General features: G+C 39.9%; 1 protein-coding gene across 1 annotated transcript in view; it reads right to left on the minus strand.

Annotated features, from left to right (window-relative positions):
* The window catches only part of SLC10A7 (solute carrier family 10 member 7), a 252,938-nt gene extending 229,924 nt beyond the window's left edge, over positions 1-23,014 (minus strand). Inside the window, exons 1-4 of the mRNA XM_074276184.1 lie at positions 22,764-23,014; positions 14,479-14,561; positions 9,013-9,149; positions 4,725-4,800 (exon numbers count right to left, since the gene is read on the minus strand). Coding sequence (XP_074132285.1) covers positions 4,725-4,800; positions 9,013-9,149; positions 14,479-14,561; positions 22,764-22,863 — 396 coding nt within the window. The 5' untranslated portion in view covers positions 22,864-23,014. The remainder of the gene's footprint in view (positions 1-4,724; positions 4,801-9,012; positions 9,150-14,478; positions 14,562-22,763) is intronic.
* Positions 23,015-25,231: the final 2,217 nt, after the last annotated feature.

A 25,231-nucleotide genomic window follows, 5' to 3' on the forward strand; every position in this document is an offset into this window, starting at 1 on the left:
GGAACCATTTTAAAATTTTCAATTGTCATGTATTACACTGATATAAAGAACAATTTGCATTATACTGATAAAAATCCTTTGAATATACTTCAGGGGTACAGAACCAATCTTAAAGATAGTGCGAGCACTGCATTTTTGCAATATCATTTCATACGTGTATTCATTCAATCATGTACTGTTGCTTTAAGGCTGCTCCCCTTCACAAACCACATTCTAGTGAAATACACTCCTCTTCCTCATCTCCGCACCTCAGAATTCTTATCTTCCTTCCCTCAGGTGTGTCCCTTATGTGAAACTTCCTCTGATCCCATCTCCAGGTAGAATGTAAATTAGTCGCCTATTTCATTTTTATCTTTGAAAAATGATCAATTTGGAACAAGAAGGAAATCTAAGAAATCAAGAGGTGACTAGACAGAGCAAAGGACATGGAGGTGGAAGACTTCTGATCCAGCCGCAAACATTTAACTAGATCTGTGACCCTGGACAAGTCAAGTAAACTCTGTGTGCCTCAGTTTCCTCATCTGTTAAAATGCAAACAGCATCCCACACACACACACACAATCTCACAGCGTTGTTGTGATAATCAAATGAATTAACATGTGGAAACTTTTTTTGCAAACCTTAAAATGCTATGTAATAAGGATCAGAAGTGAGAAAATCTGCCCAAGTGGCAAAGTCAAGACTTGAACTCAAGTGTTCATGATGCTAAATACAACATTCTTCTTACTTACACTGGATGCTTAATAAAGGATTGCTGAATTGAACTGTTGAATGCAAAAGGTTCTTTCTTTCAAATCAATGCAACATGTGCAGCTTTTATAGGAATCAAATGAGAAAAAGCCTTTAATTGGAATGACATCTTAAACTCACATGACATTGAATTGAAAAACACAAGTCACTTTTCCCAGGAACAATTCTCAGGAAAAAGAGAAAGCCTTCTCATGTTGTGAACCCATATGGAAAACCAATACAGTAGGCAATTAGCAAGCAGCACCAATTCACAGTGATTTCATTAAAATTATTAATTAAGTAAACTGACAAATGTGAAAAGTCACTGCAAAAAATTATGTCTAAGTTGTACAATATAATAAATATTAAAGTGATGGTATAATTTCCAACAATACAACAGCGTAATTGGTATGAGATTCATAATTTTTAAGATGTGGCCCCTATCACAAATATCCTACCAGTTTATATTACTATACTTCCTTATGAGAGCCTACAAAGATTTCTAAGTCTTTTCATAGACAAATTATGGAAAAAACTTTTAATCCTTTTGGTCCAGTTTTGGTACCTACTCCAACAAAATCAAAGAAAGTAAGGTCCATATAACAAAAATTTGTAGCATCATTTGTAAGGGTCACAAAAATACACAAAAAAATTGGGTTCCCACTTAAGGTAGAATAGTAGTATAAGCTGTGTGTGTGTGTGTGTGTGTGTGTGTGTGTGTGTGTGTGTGTGTGTGTGTGTGTGTGAAAAACAGAGACATAGTGGAAAAAAAGGAACATTACTGCAAATCAGCCTTGAAAATTCAGAGAAATCTATGAAGACATGTATGAACTGATACAAAGTAAAAATGAGCAGAATATATAATAATGTAAACTTCCTTTATAGTAACAGTAATAAAGAATCTTGGTGCTAAAAAACAAGTGAAATATACTTTCCTGCTCTTAGAGGAGAGATAGGGGAATTAGGTTGTCATCAGACATGGCCGTTTTATCTATTGCTTTTTCTTAACTCTTTTATTTATTTCAAGAAAGACCACAGTGCGGGGTCTCAGGAGTAATATCAAGAAATGGTTGTGACATAAAAAGCAGAAGATATCAAAAATATTTTAAAGTAATGCAAAAAAAAAAAAAAAAAAAAGAACTAGGGAAAATATTTACAATAACTACAACAAAACCTTTGAAACTAGATGTTGTAAAATTATAAGGACCAAACCTGACCACAGAGAAGAAACATGATGAGCATATATTTCCTCCCTTTCTCTCCAGAGGTGAGGGGATTGCATCTGCCAGATTTGGTTTGATGCATTTTGTTAGTTTTGTTGAACTTTTTTTTTTCTTTCCTATTTTCCAATTCACTGTTATAAGGGATGGCTCTCTGGGAGAAGGAGGAAGGATATACTAAGAAATATACATTATATTGAAAAAAGACATCAATAAAACTATTTTAAAAGCAAAAGCAACTGCAAAATAAAAATAGTCATGAATAGTGTACTTTCTATTTATTCTTGGTCATAGTGATTTACGTAATATTTTTCTAAAGATGAATATTTTTCATTTTTCTACAAAGAAAAATTTGAAATACTTTTCTAACTAGATCAGAGTTACTCTAATTCTAATCTTCTCTAAAATTCCAGGTAATCTCCATGGAAGTTGGTAAAAAGCTCTATATTTTAAAAGCTCATTCTCCATTCCATTATTTAAGAAAATTAATTAGTCCTAGGCTCATAAATGACCCTTCTTCCCCCATAGGGCATCATTGGGTAAGCCTCCCCATTTATCAGTGAACTGTCTATAATTACTCTTCATATCCAACCTTTTGAGCAGTTGTACATTGATCTCCCGAGAATAATCTGAATAGATCACACTTTCCTAGAAGTAAATGGCCACATTACAAGAGATAAAAACCAAAAGACTTATAAAAATGAGGATATTTTGGGATCTTATCTTTCCCCATAACCCCCCAACAGGATACAACCCAAATTCCCAAACTTGGCATTCAGTCATACGCAATTTGGGGCCAAATGACTTTTCTAAGATTACTATCAGCATTTTCCAACAGATCTTTTTTCTGGGCCACACAGAGAGTTCCACAGACTTGCTCTACTCATTCAGAGCCTTCCTTCATGCTATCCATCTATCCTGCCATCTCTTCATTGACCAAATCCTACTTATGCTTCAAGTCCCAGATCAACTCCCACCTCCTTCATGAATCCTTCCTGGACCCCACCAGCACCCCCCAATAGCACCTATTTCCTATAGCAGTTTTTTGGCTCTTAATTGATAATGACCCTTGAATATGTTTAATTTCCATTTCATGTACATGTGAGCTTCTAAATCGCAAACAAAAGTACACTGGAAGACAGAAGAGAGCCAAAGATAAACTTTGAGCATTTCAAATTTTAAAGTTTGTTATGGTGTCAAGAAAGAAGGGAGTTTATTTCATTTTCCCCTTCCCTCCTCCTGTACTGAACGACTTCCAACTTCCCACACTCAGATCACAGGGAAAAACTATAGTTCTATATTATAGATTAAAGAGGATAGAAAAGACTGGCTTCAAAATCCATCCACCATGTAAAATGCTACTATCATGGGAAATGTGTTCCAAATCCAAAAGATTTCAAAACAGAACTCAATTTAAGAAAAAGACTATGCATGTTTTCTGTATGTACCAATAATAATTTAAAAAAATTCTTTGCAAATATTACCTAACTGAAACATTACACTAATTAAAATAAAGCTTGCCCCAATCATTTTGTCTAATTTACTCCATTTCCTCCTCTCATTCTATATAAACCAGTTAGTACAAAAAACTTGAAATGTAAAAAAAATAATAATAAGAGAAAAAAAAGGAAGAAAGGGAAAGGAGAAGGAAATGAAAAGGTATTCAAGTATATAACCATGGCTATGCTTCTTCTTACGCTATCTCCAATCCCTTGTGCTGCTTGCTCTGTTTATCAAATTACAATTGACTTTTTTATAAAAGTATTTGCCATCTGTTATTGGTTCTCCTTCTCCATCTAATAAAGAAATAATTCCCTTTGTCCTCCTCTTAAGCTGGATAAAACTAAAACATATTTTCCCATTGTCATTTGTGTCCCTAGGGCACCATGGCCATGTCTGTCATGAATCCAAATGGTTTGAAGATGGCATGAAGAGGTTGGTCCAACTAGATACTCTATTGGTTGTCAGTATCTAATCAATAATGTGTCAGTGGCTTAAAACACGATACTTTTTTTCACTTTATTCCAACCACCTAAGATATTATATTTGCTTTCACTGCTTCTGCTGTCATTTTTACCTTCACATAATTGCTATGACTAAATCAATTTTAACTGATGGGCAAGGTGTGAAGAACACCAACTTAGATAGTAAGGTGCCCTAGAAAGGCTAACGTCATCCTGAAAAATTTTTTTTAAATTCTTAATGGCTTCTGCTTTTGTTTTTCTGTCTGTCACTGAAGGACACACCTAATCAGGTCCAGGAAAGCCCATTTTTGTGAACTCACCTACTTCTTTCATATTTTAATAGAGAGGATGGAAAGGGAATTTTGTGCAGACACAAATATGTCATAAAAAGATATTAATAAATTTTTTTTACAAGAAATGAAAACAAATCTCCCATACTAAGTTCCATCTCAACCATGGCTCTCATCCCCAGCCCTATGATATAACCCTAAAGAGCAGAATTAGGAATAATAAGTAGAAGATTTAGAAAGGCAAAATTTCTACAAGATGTAAAGAAAAGCTTGTTAACAATAAGACTGTTACCAAAGTGTCCTGGGCTGGCCTAAGAAATGATAGGGTCGCCCTCGTGGAAGGTGTTTAAACAAAGGTTGGATGACCATTGTCAGGTACATGTTAGAGAAGAGTCTTGATCTAGTTGTATCGAGTGAACAAGTTGGCACCTGAAGTCATTTCCAACCCTGAGATTCAATGAAACAAGTACTGAAGAAGAGCAGTAATTTTATTTTTAAAAATTGTTGGCCCCAGGACTTACCTCATTCCCACCAACAGCTTTGGTTAAGATCACTGCAGAAGAAACAGGAGGCGGCATGCAACCAACTGTTTGTAAACTGAAAAATAAAATATAAAATCACATATAAATAAGGTTTTTACTTCATCCATTTGACCAGATTGAGAACTGAGCAAATGAAAATATAAAATTGTGAATATAATCTCAAACCCTGATGATTTTAGAATGTGTTTTAAGATTTGCAAAGTGTCCAATCTGCATTTCTGGAAACCAACACAGAGATGATTTAAGTGACCAATCCATTAGTAAATATCAGAGGCAGGATCTGAATGTAGGTGTTGTTCCTGATACCAAATCCAACACACTGTCCACTGAGCCACAATATATTACCTGCTAAAGCTACACACTGGGCAGCAGACCTCAAAGGGCTCAAGAAACCCCATATAGTTTTGGACAAATGTGTGTGACTTTATATCTGAAGCAATCCTAAGCATTAAAGGTAATTATTTCATTTTTTTTTTTGAAAAGACATTAAAAGTATCACACAGTTAAAAAATGATCAGTCAAGAAAGATTTTGCAATAAAATCAAAGCCAAATGTAACTCATCTTTCTGGGTGGTATCCCCCCAAGGACTTTTAGGGTTTCAAATAAGGTAAAACTTTCAAGTAAAATTTTATTGAGAATGAGAACATAAAAAAAGAAAAATATTTTGAGAAAGAGTTCAATAGGGTGACATGTCCCAGAGAAGTCAAGGAGGAAGAAAAGGCACGGAAAGGATTTTGAGATTAAAAGGTAACCTTTGAGAAAGCTTCGAAGGAGGGCTTGGGGTGACTGGGATCTGAGGAAAGGAGGCACAGGAAATAAATCAGGTCCATCCAGCCTGAATCTGTACTACTCATATAATGGGGGGAGGGACCGCCTCCAGGTCCTTCCCAGCCCTAAATCCATGACCAGACAATTATATGACATCAGATGGCAGCGGAAAGGGGAGGGTTTTTTCATGATGAGGATCAGTCTATTCTACAGGGAAGAAAGAGCAATGGACAAAGGAAGATAAAGACTTTAGTCCTGAGAGAGCTAAAGGGTATAGGATGAGGAGACCAGGGAGAAGGACAGGTCCATCTATTAGGACCCAAAGGCGGCCTTGAAGGAGGCCATCTGACCAGGCCTCCTCACACCAGCTCTCTGCGATTTCCAGGATCAAACCTGCCTTTGCAGAGCTCTCCAAGACACACTGCTTGCATCTTTCCAGTCACCTTACACTTATCCCTTCCCCACAAATTCTGCAGTGCAGGGACACTGGCCTTCCTTGCTGGTCCTCCACAAGACACTTCCACTCTAGGTATTCTCACCTGTGGTCTCCCATTCCTGGAATCCTTTCTCGCCCAGTTCTAATTCATGATTTCCCTGGCTTCCTTCAAGTCCCAACTAAAATCCTACTTTCTGCAGGAAGCCTTGTCCCTGTTGACTGCATCTAATATAGCCTACATTGTCTACAATGTGTTTGTACATGAATGTTTGCATGTTGTCTCCTTTAGGAAGGGGAGATGAAAGGGGAAAAAAAAGAATAAAGTAAAAAAAAAAGGTATACAGCAGAAAACAATAACTTACAAGGAAGTAAAGAAAAATGGGCAATCAGGAATATAGTTTCTTCTACTAATATATATATATATATATATATATATATATATATATATATATATATATATATATATATATATATATATATATATATGTATGTATGCTTTCTTTCTTTCTTTTTTTTTGTTTGCCTTTAGAGAAGTGTTTTAATAGTGATGTAAAAAACAGTTAAAACAAATATTGCCACACATTTCTTACTAAAACCCCCATTTAATGTCACTCAAATGGACAGAGGATTAACAGGACAATGAAGTAAGGTTCAGGGACTATCTAAGGTCCAGCGTTTTAGCTTTTAAAGAGTGAGTGTTATTGCTATTATACTCTTTGTATATTATACACTAGATAAAAAGTAGGGGAAGATTATTTGCTGCACAAACCTCTGTGCCCCTGTTGATGCTTAAATCACTGCAGTCAAACAAGTGAGGACAAAGTCAAAAAGTCAAAAATGCCAACCCCCATCCTGAATGTGTGTGTGTGGTGAACTGACAAAGCCTCTGAGAAATGCCAACCCAGCCTATGGAAAGCGTAACGGGTCTGTACCAAACCTGGCGGCCAACATCGAAAGGCCAAGGGACCGGCCACTTGATCTATTGCCACGTTGAGGTTTGCCGGGATCAGCAGTCAGAGGCCTGCTGGAGCACTCTGTGACTCTGAGCCTGGACAATGGTAGGAAGCTGTGACATTTATCCTAAACAAACAGCAAGCCAGGGAGCCAGGTGTGTAAGCCACCCTTCTCTTTTGTAATTCTCTAATAATCCAAGGCTTTGTAGTTCATTAAGGAAGCCCCTAAATCATCCCTGCTCTTTTCAGAGCTCAGAGAGACTGTTGGAAAGGCCCTAATCGATGTAGAGAAGGCACATGAATAAAGCAGTCATTGGGACAACCGAGTTACCAGGTGTAAACTGTCTAGTGCCATGTTAGGTACTACAAGGTCCTCAGCTTGGACTGACAGAAGATAAATTATGTTTGGAACTTAATTTAAAAGAATATATTTATTAAATTTTCTATTTGGATTTCTTTCAAAAGTACAAAGTATTAGCATAGTATGTATGGTTTCTTGATCTGGTAATTTATTGTTATATATTTCGAATCCTCCCTGATGTTCTGCTAGGCACAAGACCATGTTCTTTTTTGTTTTGTTTTATTGTTTACAATTTTTTTTGACAAATTTTTTTTTTAAAGAGTTGGACCCAATTGAAAAACAACTAAACAACAATAACTAACCCTTTATAACCAGTCCATTCCTACCCTTCCAACCATTACACCTTAATCCTTTCTATTATCCAATGGCAATAAGCTCTGTACCAGAACCTTCCACAGAACACCCCACCTGCCAAGAGGGCACTTTCACTAGCTGGTGTCCAAGCCTGAAACTCTCTTTTCCCTTACCCTTGCCTCCTAAATTTCCTGGCTTCCTTCATATCCCTGCTAAAGTCCTACATCTGCCAGAAGCCCTGCCGAGTTCTCCCAAATCTTAGTGCTTTCCCTCTACCCTCACTCTCCCTTATCTTCCCTGTATCTTCTTATTATTAATCTTACTCATGTCTAGCTGTCTATTTCCTTGAAAGCAGAAACTATTTTGCTCTTTTTTGCATCTTCAGGCTTAGCATAGTAGCAGCCACATAAACACTTAAATGCTTGTTGACTTGATTTGACTTCTCCATCTCTAGCAATATAAAATACAGGATGTTCCATAGGTCTTTTTAAACAGTTTTTAAAAACTTAAGACAGCATTAAGATTTTTAGAACAGCCTCTATAAGAAATAAAAAGTTCTCTTAGGGTATGAGAATGTTATTTGTTACACAGTCCCAATAACATACCACCATACAGAAGAAAATTATTGTAACAGTGAGTATAGTCCACTAATAACACTATTTCTAATCATATCAGCTATATATTAGTATAGTAAATATTTGTAGATAACTTGACATGTATAATTAAAGCACGACTGAACTAAGACAGCATGACCTGGAGTAAAATCCTGCCTTACTGGCTGGATGATCACCTACAAGTCACTTAAGCTCTCAGTTTGTCTATAAAACAGAATTGTGCTGGCACTACCTATCTCAATGGTCATTGTAAGGAAAGCACTGTATAAAATTTAAAGTACTATATAAGTTTTAGTTATTATTATCTGTTGAGCCAAAACAGTAAAAATTTTTAAATACCACAATATATTTTTCAAATTGAATTTTACAATTCATTTGAGCCTCACAAAAAAAAGTTTTGAATAGAGAAGGATTATCTTTAGTTTACTGCTGAGCAAACAGACCCCCAACAGTGCTTCAAAGTCAGAGCAAATTAGCAGCAAGAACAACAGCACTGGGTTACAAGCCTTCTCAATCTAAGCCCATTTTATTCCTTTCCATTTATTATACCATAATCTGAAAGTATTATCTACTTTAAAAACTTCCTCCCAAAATGCAATTAAATCAACCCACCAATCTTTAAATCTGGAGCAACATTTTCAAACTTTAGGGGGAAAAGAATCATTTGTTAAAACGTGTTATTAGCACAGAAAGGAACAATTCACTACAGAAAATAAATACTTGTTCCATGGATAAACTCTTACATATGTTTAAAACATGGAAAAAATTGGTTTAAAATAAATTCTCTTCAGCTTCCTCACCACTGACCCTCCCTCAAAAAGTGAATTTTTTTCAACATACCCTTTTAAAAGCCATTCGTTGATAGATGTGACCGAGAGCAATTGAAGAAAAAGCCATATTGTTGTTGGAAAGAATGCAAGTGTAAAAATCTGAACAAAAAGATGTAATTTTATATGCATCAAAGCACTTGTCAGCTCCTGGGGGGGTAAAAAGAGAGAAATACATTTTAAAATACTTTGAAAGAGAGATATCTATAGAAAGACCATTAAACCTAATTATTTTATTTCAACATTTATTTGTAACTCCTTTTTATATTTAAAATATTCAGGGGCAGCTAGGTGGCACAGTGGATAGAACACCAGCCCTGAATTCAGGAGGATGGGAGTTCAAATCTGGTCTCAGACACTTAACACTTCCTAGCTGTGTGACCCTGGGCAAGTCACTTAACCCCAGCCTCAGAAAAAGAAAAAAAAATATTTAAAATATCCCTAATAGAATTCTAAGGGGAGAAAATATTCTTCATAGTGCTTACAAGGTATTTGAATTTAAATTGTTAAAAATAGCCTGATTTATCTTGAAAATATAACCAACTTAATTTAGACAATGGAAAAACTTTTTTTAGCCTTGCTAGTCTATGAGAAATGGATATGTTAAGCAAAATACTACTATAAGAAAGTTTGCAGGGTAACTTTTTTAACCTACTGAAGGGAAAACGGTTTTGTTGTCGTTTTTCTGGAAACCTTTTAATTATTATTGCTACCTTTTGGTTTTAGTTAACCTTTATTTCCAAATATTCCTCAATCCTTTCTCCCATTCAGAAAGTCATTCTTAGCAATAAAAAATAGAAAAAAAAGGGGTGGGGGAGAAAGTAACTCAGCAAAACTAACTTATGAATCAACCAAACCTAACAATATGTACGATATTTTTTACCCATAGCCTACCACCCCAACCTACCCTCAGGGAAAAAAGGAAGGAAGAAGCTACATTTTCTTTATTTATTCAGTTCTTTTAAACATTTTATGAGGTCCAATTTGGAAAAAATGCTCTGCTGTTTACTAATGATCCTTATCTAGTCATTAAACTGACTTAACTACAATCAGATAATAATACAGTTTGTCACTGGTGAGTCCTGGAAATGTTTAAATAGCTTGTTGGCTCTATAATTGCATTAGTGTTAGTACTCCTGGATTGTAACCCATCCAAATTTTCTGAAGTTGTGTAAGTTCCAGGTGAGTTTCAGATCAGGTAAGAATCTATCCAATACTATAGGTCTTTCTTCTCTAGATCACAACTTATTCACCTCTTCTCTATCAGAGACCTTAAGCAATCTGGCAAAGATTCCCTTCTTATAATCTTGCTTTTAAGTAATTAAAGGAAATGCTAAATTCCAGCTAGAAGTTAGGTGCAATAAGGGTATAACTTTTTTTTTTCTCCATCCAAGTTTCTTGACCCTCTGAATTGAATTCACAGCACCCTAGAGATCCATAAATCTTAGGTTGGGAATCTCCATTCAAACTGGCTTTTCCCCTGTGTACCTAATCACTTTCAGTTAATTCAAATCAATAATATTTTTACTATATTTGGTAATAGTTTCTAAAAGTAAAGAGCAATGAAAAAGACACATGAAAGCAAAGCAAAAATATCCTGTGATATAAAGAAGCACAATTAGTCAACCACTAAAATAATTCAAGGATCAAATATACAAACTTATATGGAAGACAGTGCAAATATGGTCATACCCATTTTGCAGATGAGAAAACTGGGGATCACAGGGAGCAAGTTAATTGCCTACAATCACAGGGCTAGCAAATACCAAAAGCCAAATCCTGATCACTTGACTCCCCATTCCCAATACTACATTATTTCTATGGCTCTTCTTTCCATCAAATAAATACTTACTTTAAACAATGCACTGATAAATGTTCATCAACTGAGAAAATTTACAACTCTTCTAAGCAACAGCAGCCCTCTCAGTGAGAAGCTATGACAGAAAACAAATCCCCCTATAGCCAATATCTGGTTCTAGTCGGACATTTCTATTGTCTGACTCCTTCCAAGTCCATGCTGGATTTCTTGCCATTTAGGAAAGTCATCATGGTGATGACTGGGAGGAGGAGGATAAGCTTGGGATTCCATTACCCACAAATTCTAATAATTCAAATTATTCTAAAGTAGAACTGGCAGACTTGGAACTCACTGGCTTCCTCCTCACTGGAGAGGAGGAAAGGAGAAGAAATGAGTCTGAGAGGCAATTGATGAAACTCATATTAGATGCAGTGAGGCTTATGCCTCAATTTCTCAAGGTTCCTAGAAACTTCAGCCTGCTTACACATCAGGAAGGACTCCTGAGAAATCAGGCCTTGAATCCCATCAGAACAGAGCTGAACTTCCATCTGCCATCCCTCCCACCAACCAATCCAGAGTCTTCAGTGCCTGACTAAGAATTAGAAGGCCCAGTTCCAGTCTTGTTTCAGATGTTCATTAATTGTTATCCTGGGTGACTTATCTATAAAATGAGAATAAAACCAGCACAAATCTCACAAGATTTTTATGAGAATCTAATAAAACTATCTTTTTGTGTTTACATATATATAAATATATGTATATAACTATATACATGTATATATGTATATACACACATACTTATTCTGTTATTTTTTTTTGTTGTGAGTGTTCCTGTTGTTCAAAAGAGATAAAATGAAAAGCAATCTCCTGGGCATTTTAGACACATTAATAGAATGCAATGAAGTTGGGCTTAGGACATCTGCCAGAGAAGTGAAACAAAATGTGCCATCTAACATGATGTTTACTAAATCATTGGTTCATGATGATTCATAATATTACTTCTTGGGCCAATGTCAGTCAATATGTACTTATTAGGGACCTACTATATGCTAGGGACTGAGCACTGAGGAAGCACTGGATAATCTGGTGCTTATTTGAACACAAAATTCTAAACTCTACATGCTGCTGTGCTCTATATGCTGGTGGTACAGAGGCTAGAATACTGGATCTGAAGACTGAGAATGGAATGAACAGGAGTGAAACAGCCCCAGCAAACAAAAGACCGAGGCAAGCCAGCCACAATTCCTACTCTCCTACTCACAGAGCTCCTCCCCAAAATTCTGGGAGGTAGGGACTACTTATTAGACCCATTTCATAGATGAGGAAACTCAGACAACCATCAATTAAGGGACTTGCTCTGGGTCACGAGGCTAGTAAGTACTTGAGGCCAAATTTGAACAACCGCAGGAAATGATTCTCTCCAATTAACAGAGAAGGGCACCAGATCCAGGAAACTGACTAGGCCATATTTTTACATAGGAAGGATCAGAGGCAAGACTTCCTGCCTCCAAGGTCTACCATTATCCCCTCTCTGCTTCTCTGCTTTATTCTTCCTGGCTCTAGGCCCAGTGCTCTAGCCACTAAATATGGCAGCTGTATCATTAACCAGGCACCAGGGGATGCATTTTAGAACAAAACCTTGGGTCTGAGGAGAGCTTCTCTGCAAACCCAGGACAATTGGGGCAGGAGAAGAGAGCTCAGAGCCACATCAGTCTAGCTGGGGCTCTCTCAGGTGCCATCATCCCAGATTCTGGAACCAAGAACAGCTCTCCAGAGAGCCTTCTATCTGGAAAACATCAATGGCATTCACAGAAGGGCCTTTGTCTGTGAGCATCCCTCCCTTGGTGTGGAAACTAATGGACCTGCAGCTGCTTGCCACCCATAAAATCTCAGACGTCTACAAGCAAGGAGATGGGGTTCTGGGGTTGAGTCGCATCCTTCCTTGGCCTGGGAACCTTCTGTTCCCATGAAGCTAAGTATACCAGTATTTCTTCCAAATCTCAGCACTCATCGCCTTTGACACAAGGCCTTGCTGATCTCCCCCTCCCCAAAATTACCTTGTACATATCTCACATATACTCTGTATCTGTTCATACATATTGTCTCCCACGACTGCACACAAACTCCCTGAAACTAGGGATGCAATGCTTAATACAAAGCTGTAGTGGTTGAATTTTTCATGGGTCTGAGTTTTTGTGACCCCATTTGGGATTTTCTTGGCAAAGATATTAAAGTGATGTAGACATTTTCTTTTCTATCTCATTTGACAAATGAGGAACTGAGGCAAGCAGGGTTAAATGACTTGTGCAGGGCCATACAGCTAGTAAGTGTCTGAGGCCAGATCTAAATCCAGGAAGCTGAGTCTTGGTGCTCTATCCACTTTACCACCTAGCTACCCCAATATAGAGTAGGAGCTTACTAAGCTGATTGATTTATGACAAAACAATTGTTTTTAACTACTTCTTCAAGAGTAAATTTTATCTATTTTTCAGATTTTTATCCCCTTCAAGAAGAAACCCCTCTGATTTAAAAATCTCATCACTTTTCCATTTAGACTTCTTTGTGCAGAAATACTTCTTACTGTGACATAGCCCACTGTGTCTTAAAATGGGTTAACAGTAAGGAAGATATATTAATACCAAGTGCATCTGTAGGAAACTCCCTCTGCCAATATAGTCACAACTCATTTACAACTCAGTGGAATCCCAAATTTAGAGCTGGAAGGGACCTCACGTCACCTACTTCCCAATACTCACTTTATAGATGAAGAAAAGATCATTCTAGTTCATGGTCAGAGTTTACAACATGTTTAACAAGTATCACTTCATTTGATCTTTATAACAACCCAGGGAGAAATAGGTATTATGATTATCTCTATATTCATTTATTTAACATGCTTATTTATCTTAAAACATGAACTAGAATTTAGAAATGCTTTATAAGAATATATATGTACATATATATACACACACATATATATATATATATATACACACACACACACACACACACACACACACACATACATATATATACTTATAAAGTATATATGTTTATAAGTATACTAGTGTTAAGTCCAGGTAAAACCTATAAAATGGACTAAGTAACCTCTAATATTGAGGATCCAGAGGTTAAAATGGTATGTTACCCTTAAACAGTCTGAATCTATATAAACAGTCTAAAAAAGTTCCAGGAACCGCACAGAGCAACTCAAACATGATTAGAAGGCAGTTCTAATCATAGGGTAAGCAAGGCCCAAGATATCTTTACTCCTGTTGCAACGTTAATTATACTCAAAATAAATCCAATGCAAAGGCCCAAATGAGCCTCCAAGAACATGTAGTAATTCAGCCCCTTTTGTTGGACCCAAAACAATGGATTATCACAAATTATTTTCACTCATACTGATACTTCACAGTAAGGCACTAATGGAGTCAAGCTTGGGTATGGGAATACGAAAACCATAAGACTTATAGTGATTACTTGCTGTTGTGAAAATCCAAGGAGATAAGGAATATAAAGCTCTTCACAAACACTCCAGGAATGGCAACTATTTAATATTGTTGTTATTATTTTATACTTCCAACTACAGACAGGCTTATTCAAGGCCACTTAAATTGTCAAACAGATGAGTAACGTCAGGTTTTCCTGACTTTCATTTCCATGTCCCCTTGACAATACCTCTGTTTTTAGTGACAGTCCACTGTTAAAGAATATGGTTGAAACAGCAATGTAGGTTATAGTCGTTTCAGGCTTCAATGGTCCTAAAAAAAGAGAGAAAAAGGGAGAGAATGAATACAACAAAGTGATCACTACTCCCACAGAACGGGCAGGTAGGTGGCGCAGTGGGTAGAGTGCCAGGAATCAGAAAGACCCATCTTCTCAAGTTCAAAGCTGGCCTCAGACACTTACAAGCTGTGTGTTCCTCTACAAATCACTCTGTATGCCTCAATTTCTTCATCTATAAAATAAGCTAGAGAAGGAAATGGCCAGTGTCTTTACCAAGAAAATCCCACATGAGATTTAAAAACAACAAAAGTTCATGGGGGAGAACTATTTGGTCAACTTCTCCCAGGATTAAAAGAAAGACCATAATATGAGCACTTCCTGTACTCATATTTATTGGGGAATTCTCCTAATTCCCAACCAAAACAGGCTTATCTTATCTATATTTTCCAAAACACTAGATTTGGTATAAGGAAGACTATGGAGATATTTAACATAAATCAGGATCAAAAAATAATAAATGGAACAGCTCCTTTCTCGTCTAGCAAATAACTGTGCTTCAAAGTCCAAAGTTCTGTTGTGGGCCCTTCTTCTCTCCTCTCTCTTTCCCTCTCTGAGTGATCCCATCAGTTCCCATGAGTGTACCTCCTATACATGTGATTCATAAATCTATATATCCACACCTGGCTGCTTCCTGAGCTCAAGTTCCACATTACCAACTACCTACGCTATGTTTCAAACTGGATGTCCTACAAGCATGTCAAACTCATCATGTCCCAAACAGCCTCCAATAATATCTCCCCAAAACCCATTCCTATTCCAAACTTCACTTTCTGGCAGCGGGACCACCACTGCTCCAGTCTCTCAGATTTGTAACTTTCCCCTGCCCCTGATTTCTCATCTTCCCTACCCCCCATGTCAGGTCAGTTGTCGAATTTTGCCATTTCTCCCTCTGCATTTCTTGAATCCATCTCCTTCTCTACACACACAGCCATCACTTTAGTTCAGGCCCTAATCCTCAATCACATAAACCATTGAAATAACCTTCTTTCCCTCCCCCAAACACAATCAAAGTGACTTTCCTCAAGTCAAACTCTCACTTTTAAAATCCTTGAGAAGCTGGTATTATTCTCTCCTTCCAATCTCATTACAATTTACTCCCCCCCTTCTAGCATCCCACAGTCCAACCAAACTAGCCTTCTCTCTGTCCCTTGGACATAGCACTATTCTATCTCTATCTGTGCCTCTGCATTGATCATATCTGCAACAATCCCCTTTCTCACCTCTGCTTCCCAGATGTTTTACACACACACACACACACACACACACACAGAGTATTCCCTATAAGCTTCCTGAGAGTAAGGACTTTTGGGTTTTTGCATTTGCATCTCCAGCACTATATATCAAATGGTATATAGTAGGCACTTAATAAATGCTTATTGACAGATTAACATTTACAGATAAAGAAACCAGGGCTAACCAAAGTTAAGTGACATGCCCAGGTAACACTGTTAGGAAATGTCCTAGATTAGCCCTGAACCAAAGTTTTTTCTGATAAAGAATAATTTATTTGCCAATTTATTAAAGGCTACCTCTGGAAACTTTCTAATCTCAGTACAATGTTCTGTCCTCAGTAGATTAGAACAAAGAAAATGTTTGTTGACATTTCTGGTCAACAAGGAAGGAAGTGCTAGTATGCCTTTTTAGAGCAGAAGTGTGGATTATGCATTTAGGATACTCCTTACTTTCCTCACTGCCACTTCTAGGTCCTCCCTCTACTTCCATCACTCATTAACGTCCTCTGAAGTGCATGCCATTTTTATCCTTACTAAAACCCTATCAGAACCCTATAAGCCTTTGTCTACTCCCCTTACTTCTGCATTAAGTTTGGTACATGGCTCATTTCTCTCCTCCCCAATCCCTGCTGTTTTACTAGGTGACTTCAGTATCAATGCTGACTCTCCTTCCAACTGGCTAACTATTCAGTTCTTCAATCTTATTCTCTTTCCATGACCTATTCCATCACATCTCAGACACACACAAAGATGGTCATACTTTTGATTTTATCATTACCTACAAATGAACCACCTCTATGTTCAAGAATTAGAAATCCTCTTATCTAATACATTCTCTTAGCTTTCCATCTCTCCCTCTTCCTTCTCTTACCAAACCCAACTCTTTGTCTACGACAAAACTTTCAATCACCTGACTCCTCAAAACTTTCCCAGGTTCTCTCTCCTTTATTACCCACTCTCCCCACTTCAATCCTGATGAACCAACTCAAATCTACATTGTCCTTTCCTCTGCTGAGTCCTTACTTTTACCTCTTAGCATTTTAATGATTGTACCTACCAAGTCTCAGCCTTATATCACTCCCACCATTCACCACTTTGCTCCTATACATGTGCTAATGAAAGATGGAGAAAATCACCCAACCATTCTGCCCGAGTCCACTACAAATGTATGTTACCCAACCTCAATAGGGCCCTCACTGCTGCTGGGCAGTCCCACATATAGTTCCCTCAACAATTCATTTCCCCACTCTCCACAATGGCTCAGCCAAATCTTTTTTGTCTCCTTATGTCTCTCATTGCTACCTGTTCCAGCTGAGAATCTTACTTCCATTTTTACAGAAAAGAAAAAAAAAATCAAGGCTATTATTCACTGTTGAGTTCCATCTCCCTTCTTTATCTCTTTATCATTCAGAGGCCTTCTATCACCTCCTTCCCTCCTTACTAAGGCTAATAACCTCTACTGCTTGACATACCCCATCCCATCCCATTTCTTCCAACAAATTGATCTATCATTTCCACTCTATCAGTTATTTTCAATCTCTTCTTGTCTGCTGGCTCCTTGCCTTCTGCCTACATACATGCCCAGTTTCCCCTATCCTGAAAAACCCCTCACTTGACCTTTCTGTCTCCAATAATTATTGCCCTCTAATATTGCTGTCCTTCCTTAAGAAGGTGATCTACAAGTGCCTTCACTTTCTCTCCTCTCACTCTCTTGTTAACCCTTTACAAGGCTTCTCCCTAAACTCTTCTCTCCAAAAATTACCAAATTCAGTCCTCATTCTCCTTGACCCTTCTGCAGCCTGTGAGGGTCACTCTCCTCCTTGATGATCTCTTCTCTCTAGGCTTTAGGACTCCTGCTCTCCTGGTTCTCCTCCTATCTGTCTTCTCTTCTCTTCTCCCCCCTTCACTTTGCTTAGTGATCTTATCAGGTCCCATGATTTCCTTACCATCTCTAAGCTACTGGTTCTCAAAGCTATCCATCCTGCTTTAACCCCTCTGTAGACCTCCAGTCTTCACATTTCCAAATTCCTTTCATCTCAAACACAGCTAAACTTACTCTCTTTCCCCCCAAACCCTCCCTCAGGCCACACCATCCTCCCTCTGGCTCACAACTTCACCTCATCCCCTACATTCCAACTGGGGCCAAAGCTGTTGATGTCTGCAACATCTCAAGAATGTGTCCCCTTCCCACCTGTCACCACCACAAATGACACAGGCCCCTTCACCTCACATCTGGATTACTGCATTAACAGCTGGTGGGCTCATCTATTTCAAGTCTCGCCCCTTCCAATGTGATTCTCCTGAAGTGCAGGTCCAATCATGTCCCCCTCCTACTTAGTGGTCTCCACAAAATCCTCCACTGCTCAAAGTCCTTCACAACCTAGCCCCTCTTCCGTTTCCAGTCTTCTGATGCTTCCTCTCCAACACATACTCTTCAATCCCAATGACAATGGCATCTTGCTATTCCACAAATAAGACATTCATCTCTGCACTCCAGATATTTCTCTGGCTGTGCTCCACAAATGGAATGCTCTCAGTCCTCATCTCCTGCCTTTCCTGGTTTCCCAGGCTTCCTTTAAGTCCCAACTAAAATCCTATCTTCTACAGTAAACGCCTTCCTGCTCTCAATTATTTCCTAACTATTCTGTATATAGCTTATTTATACATATTTGTTTACTTATGCTCTCACTTGTTAAACTATAAGCTCCTCGAAGACAAGGTATCCCCAATAATTAGCACAGTGCCTAGCACATAGCTGGCTTTTAATCAATTTTTTTTTAACTACCTGACCAACCAGGGTCCTCTAACCTAAAATTCTTTGATTCTATATAGGTGTAAGCCCAATAAATTAATAGGACTTTTTTATAGGCAAAGAAGTGTGGATTTTTCATACCCTCAAAATGTGAGTCAACTAGCACTTTAAGGATGTCAGGGCCAGCAAGAAATCTACTGAATAAAACTTTGCAACTCGATAACATATTCTCCTGCAATGTCTGTGTCACAATCTTAAATCTTAAAGCTTATTTTTTTGCAGTACATACTTGTGCATTAAAAAAAAAATGTAGCTTCCTTTTTAGAATTCATGCTTTATTCATAGTAATCATTTAACTAACTGAATCTGCAACTAGAAATCAGAAACTTAATCTGTATTTCAAAAGAAAAAAGCAACTTTTTCCTTCCGCAAAGGCATCATCTTGAGTATATCTGGAAGGCTCTAATCTGTAGAGGGTTCAATGCTCCCTTATTTCTGAGCTGTGTCGACCACATCCAGCATATCAATATATCAAGTACCTACAACGAGGAACTGACCTGTAAGTTTATTGTTGAAAACTCCTTATTAAAAAAGCACCAGAAAAACACCTGCAACTTACAATCTTGGAGAGTTGCCTGTGGTTCAGAAAGGTTAACTAACTTGCCTGTGGTCACAAAGCTAGTAATTGTGAGAGGAGAGTTAGATCCAAGCTTTCCAGATTCTAGTCCAGTGTTCTATTAGTAACTCTCCTACCCAGTAGCTACATAATATTTGCAGTTAATATGGCACACAGTTCTCATCCTTGAATTATGAGACTTTTTAAAAATGCTGCATGATCCAATGAGGGGCATTTTGTACAAAATTTTAAGGCATCTGAGTGCTAATTATGTGAGGAGATTTCTGTCTAGAAAGCCACTCAATTTAGATTCATAGAAGAAACCTTAAACCCCAACTTACTTGTTTTACCGAAAAGGAAGCTGAGGCCTAAGGACAGCAAAGTCTGTTATTTTACTTCTATGTAAAATGAAAATTACTAAAATCTCTAGCTAAGTCAGAGTGGTTTATGAGCAAGTAAGTGTACCTGGAGTCCAAATGGTCTGAGTTCAAATCCAGCCTCAGATTGTTACCAGCTCAAAAGTCACTTAATGTATCTACTTCAGTTTTCTAGGTATTTACTAGTTGTGTAATCTTGGGCTATTCAGGTAATCTCTGCTTCAGTTTCCTCATCGGTTCAATGGAGATAACAGAAATACCTTCCTCCCAGGGTTGTTACAAAGAGATAAAATGCATTGTAAACCGGAAAGTACCACATTTATGGCAGGCTAGCTGTTTTATTAAAAAAAAAAAAAAAAAAGTGGATAGTGGGCATTCTTATCCCCTCTGAAAGTAAAAATACAACATATATACAGCCAGGAGCAAACCTCAACCCTTGTTAGAGAAGAAATCAAGGACTCACTACAAAAATTTTAAAAATGGCCATCTACCAAGACTTTTCACAAATGAATGAATAATCAGGCTTCTATTTGGAGTTTTACTATAAATAGTTTTACTACAATGAGTTTTTGTTAACCCTCAAAATTGCACTTGCGATATGAGACGCAGGTATCAAACATATATCAGTTGTTTTGGTAAGTGATTTGGAGGCTTAAAATTTAGTTTAAATTAAAGTGTTTAAGTCAAGTGGATTCAGAAGAGAGCTGAAGCATCCAGGGTGACAGGAGAAGAAGATAACTAATCTTAAACTGTATTTACTTATCTTAGTTGAACCCTACTCTCTCCAACAATACAAAACAGTTATTTAGAAAGTGAATATTATGTAACGAGAAAACAAAGAAATTACCAGTTTGTGTTTGCTTTGGCACATCAGTCAGAAAGATATATAATATTACATTCACATATGACACAATATTCACTTTTATATTTATACAATGTATCATCTATGTATACATACATAAATGTGTGGACATGCATACATACCTGCCAGTGACATGCAACCAGTGCTAGGGAAACATGCTACGGTCAACATTATGTCCAACATAATATTATTTAAGATGGGAGGAAGTTTAAGCTAATTAAACAAAGCTTCTAAATGATTTAAACATATCTTTCACATCCTGTACTTTTTCCCTGTGAGACAATTGGGGGTCACACAGCTAAGAAGTGTTAAGTGTCTGGGGGCAGATTGGAACTCAGCTCCTCCTGACTTCAGGGCTGGTGCTCTAACCATTGCTCTACCTAGCTGACCCTCTTTTTTTTTTTTTTTTTTTTTTTAATAACTTTGAAAGCTACTTTGCTTTCATGTGATATTCCAGAGATCTGCTATAGAACTCATTTTATTTCCCAGCTTGTACACGTGTTCCTTTCAGGAAACTGAAACATTGCTTTAGAAAGAAGTTAACAATCACCTAGTGGGTTTCCATTATTAATAACCCCACAGACTTTCCCAAAGTTTTCTTCCAAAGTAACAACCCAAGTAACAACACTTAGGAGGGTACTTTCTCTACAAGGTAAATTGAAACAAGGATATACTGTGCTTAAAACTTTTTTTTTTTTTTTTACTAGAGACATTTCAGTTCAGGTTACAAAAGGTCATCCCCTCACCCTATTATGTTCCAATCCCACTATTATTCCGTTGAATAATAGCTGACCTTTCTATAAGCTCAAAAGGTTTGCAAAGCATTTTGCATACAACACGGGATTTTACTTTATCTCCCACAACAACCCAAAGGAGATAGTAGCTAATAAGGGTCAGCAGCAGGTCTCTCCCCAATTTCCAAGTTAGTTCTTACTAACCCCTGAGAGGTAAAGGAGTGATCGTCATTTTACAGAAACTGAAATACAAACTGCAGCATTTGCCTGCAGGTCACAGAGAATCTTTGTAAAGAGGGAAGCCAGGGTCCTTTCTGGGTTCCATCAAAGGAAGGCATGGAAGCCCTGCGGTATGGAGTCCTCCTCGGCCAAATCATATCCTTCTTCAGAATTCTATTTCCTTTCCATGAACATCTTAAAATAATAAGTGACACCTAGTAAAGTAACTAACACTAGAAGAGATAAAAGCAGAAAAGCCTGACTTTCTCTGTGCTGTCTCTTTCAAGAAGCTCTCCGGGGAGCTGACTTCTCAACTTGGAGGTGCGGGTACCTAAATGACTTTGGGACTGATTGGAATAACAAATAATTTTCTTTTATTTACTTATTTATTTTTGCTTTTTATTTACAAGATATATGCACGGATAATTATTCAGCACTGACAGCTGCAACTTTTCCCCTCCTTCCCCTCCCCCAGATGGCAGGTTGACCAATACATGTTACATATGTTAAAGTATAAGTTAAATACAGTATATGTATGTTCATTCATTTCTAACGTACTCTTTAATCAAAATAATACAAACATCTTCCATCTTGATGATTTAAACACCGCGCAGGGGATCAAAAAGACCCATCAAACATAGAAATTAAGTTAGAATTTCTTGAATTGATTAGATAAAAAGTGTCCTTTTATCAGTTAAAGAGTCGCACACTACGTCAGAAGAGAGGAGATAGGCGGACTAAGGAGACTTCTCGGGGATCCTCGATTTCAGAGCTGACTACACTTTATTGCCCGTGACTGTCCCCCCCCTCCAGGAAGGCTTGCTTGGGAAGCGGACTAGAGCGCGAGCCGGGCACGCGCTGGCACGCACAGCCGGCGCTAGGCAACAGACGGTCGCGAGGGCAGAGCACACGGAAGTGCTGTCCCTGCGAGAGTGTGCAACGTGTCAGTGTGCCTGGAAGTTCCAAGGAAGCCGGAGGTGGCGGGCGGGACGTTTCCCCTCTCGCTCCCCACCGCCCCACGGGGAACGAGAAGGGGTGCAGCACGGCGGGGTGCGGGAGGAAGCTCGGGTCTCCACGTGGTGGGGACCTCCAGGGCCCCGGGAGTCGGGCGGTGCCGGTCCCCCCGACGGTTCTGGCTCCCGGCTCCCCCCGGAGACCCGCGGGTCAGTCACACGCCACGTCCACCCCCCGCTGCCGGACACGCCGAGGGTCGGCGGCTCTGACAAGTCTAAGGCCACGTGCACCCCTGCCGTCCCCACGGAGATGGGGGGACCTAGATTGCGGCGGGGGAGCCTCCCTCGCGGGACGGGGTGCGCGCGCTCGGCGGCGCCGCCTCCCTCTCGGGGCGGGATCTCGCGGGGCTCGTGGGAAGGGGCCGCACTCACCGCCCTTGGCCCCAACGGACGGATCCATCTTCGCCAGCACGATGACCAGCACGATGCAGAACATGAACCATTCCTTGCGCAGCCTCTCCCTCAGCCCCATGGTGGCCCGGGCGGGCGGCCGGCGCCTCGGGAGGGGGGTGCTCGCCTCGGGGCTCCTCCGGAAAGTGTGGCTGCGCCCGGCCCGCGGCGCGCGCCCCGGCTCGCTCCGGACCCGCGGCACCGGCCGGGGAAATTGCTACTAGTAAACTAAAGGCGAGGGGGGGCGGGGGCGGGGGTGGGTGGGGTGGAGCCGCCGCCGGCGGCCCGGGAGGAGTAGTATCCAGTGACGGGGAAGTCTCCCAGAGAGCCGCCATCGCTACCACGCGCCTGCTAATAGACTCGCAAAAGCAACCGCCGGAGCTCGGCCGGGCTCTGGGAAGCTGCCGCAGCTCGGCGGGGGCCCGGGCACGAGCTGGCGCGCACGCGCCCTGCCTCCCTCTTCCCCCCTCCCAGCTCCCCCCGGGCTGCCGGGCTCCGCGCGCCCGGCCCCTCTGTCCCAGCGGGGGCCGGCTGGAGAGACGCTCCTAGCGAGGTGCTGCAGCCGCCCCAGAGCCCCCTCTTTGGCCCAGGGGAGGCTGGCTCTGCTCTGCCCTGCCCGAGGCCTGAGAAGGGGAGAGCGGGGCTTGTTGTAGAACCGCCGTGGGGGAGGGGGAATCCAGCTGCCGCAGCTGCCGGGAGATTCGCGGGGTGCGCTGTTTTGATACATTACAATGTTTTTCTGACGTCCGGCGCTTTGACGTGAGAGCCGGCGAGAGGGTTGGACTCCTTGCTTGCAGTTCCTGATGCCCGGCACCCGGGTGTTCTCCAGCTCGGCGTGCGAGAGATTTCCCCGGGAGAGGGTCGCCCGGAACCCTCGAAACCGGGCCCGGAGGCGTGCATTACGTCGGAGCAGCTGGAAAGGCTTCGCTGTCGCCCTTAGCTGGACGCGGGAGAGGGAGATGGGACTCCCATCGCGGGAACCTCTTTCCGGAGCCCCCCTTGTACTCGCTGGCTGCAGCGGGCGGGCCGTGCATTTAGAAAATAACCCCAGAGTTCAGGGGGTGGGAAGAGAGGCACCCCCTTTGTCCGGTAGAAAAACTTGAGTTCCACCCACTACTTTGTTAAAGGTGCTCTGTGCGCCGAGAGGACTCTCCCAAGGTCCGGGTGTGCAGCCGGCGGCACCTCGGGGGAATTCCTCCCGACCTGAATTCTGAAGACCGGTCGCAATCCCTGTGAGCAAGCAAGGCAGTGCCCCAAGGACTGCGTTCTGATTAGGAGAGCCACCTAGGAAGAACAACTGACCCGAAAAATAGACCCAGAAGAGACGATTTTTAAATTATTGAAATACCTGAAGCTGAAGGTCATGATTTAAAAAAAAAAAAAAGTCAATGTAGAATTTTTTAAAAAGGTTTGGGTTCTTTGGGGTGGAGAGTACTCAGTTTTCACTGAAATCTTTGATAATTCCCGAGTTTGGAAACTCCACTAATTCAGAAGAGTAGCCCTGGGGTAAATTATAATCTAACCCTGGGGAGCCGTGTGGGCCATTAAGAAGTTAAAAAGCTTTTCCCATAGTCTCATCGCCATCTATAAATGAGGGTTGGACAACTTGGGCCAACCAAGGGTATTTAATAAGGAATTTAGGGAAATCTAGATCAGCGCTTAAACTTTTTCTACCCGTGACCCCTTTTCACCCAAGGAATTTTTACGCAACCCCAGATAGATAAGATAGGTGTACAAATCAAACATTTACTGATAATAATACGTCTTGGTATAACTCATTCCTAATACTTATAATGAGTCCAAACCACAATGCATCTCTTCTCTCACCTCTCTCAAAAAGGGAATGGAACACCTAATCCCAAAGTGTTGATATCTATACCAACTTGTTTCAGTTCTTCCAGACTCTAGGTCCAACATTATCCGTGACACCACTCAGAAGCTGGCTTTTCTGTCCCCTCGCTCCAATGAAACTTTTTCTCAACGTCATCCGTGATTTCTTATCAAGCACTGTGAACATTTTTTTCCCAATCTATTCTTGGCATGCTAGCTGCTCCCTAAAATTGAGGTCGGGTTGATCCCTATAACCAATTACTAAGGGTTTCTCAAGAATCCCATTTCTCCCCGATTTCCCCTCTTAGCAATCTTATGTCATGGCTTGGAGAGGTGTTTTTGTGGACAATTCCTAACCTTTCCAATTCTGTGGCTCCTGGGAGCATCTTTTATCTAATTTAGAGAACTTAAGAAACACAGAAGAGTTAAAAGAACAGATTTCCTTTGCCCATTCTTGCTGAGTACCATAAAGTATGGTCAACTTCCAGAAGCCAGTTTTTACTTCATGTGTAATTTGGAATATTCCAAAATCTGATCAGTTTAAGATAACCTGTCCTAGTTACCAATACCTTTCTGAGCATTTATACATACATATACATATACACATACATATATATGTA

The sequence above is a fragment of the Sminthopsis crassicaudata genome, chromosome 6 (genome assembly GCF_048593235.1).
Source record: "Sminthopsis crassicaudata isolate SCR6 chromosome 6, ASM4859323v1, whole genome shotgun sequence".
Classification (NCBI taxonomy): domain Eukaryota; kingdom Metazoa; phylum Chordata; class Mammalia; order Dasyuromorphia; family Dasyuridae; genus Sminthopsis; species Sminthopsis crassicaudata.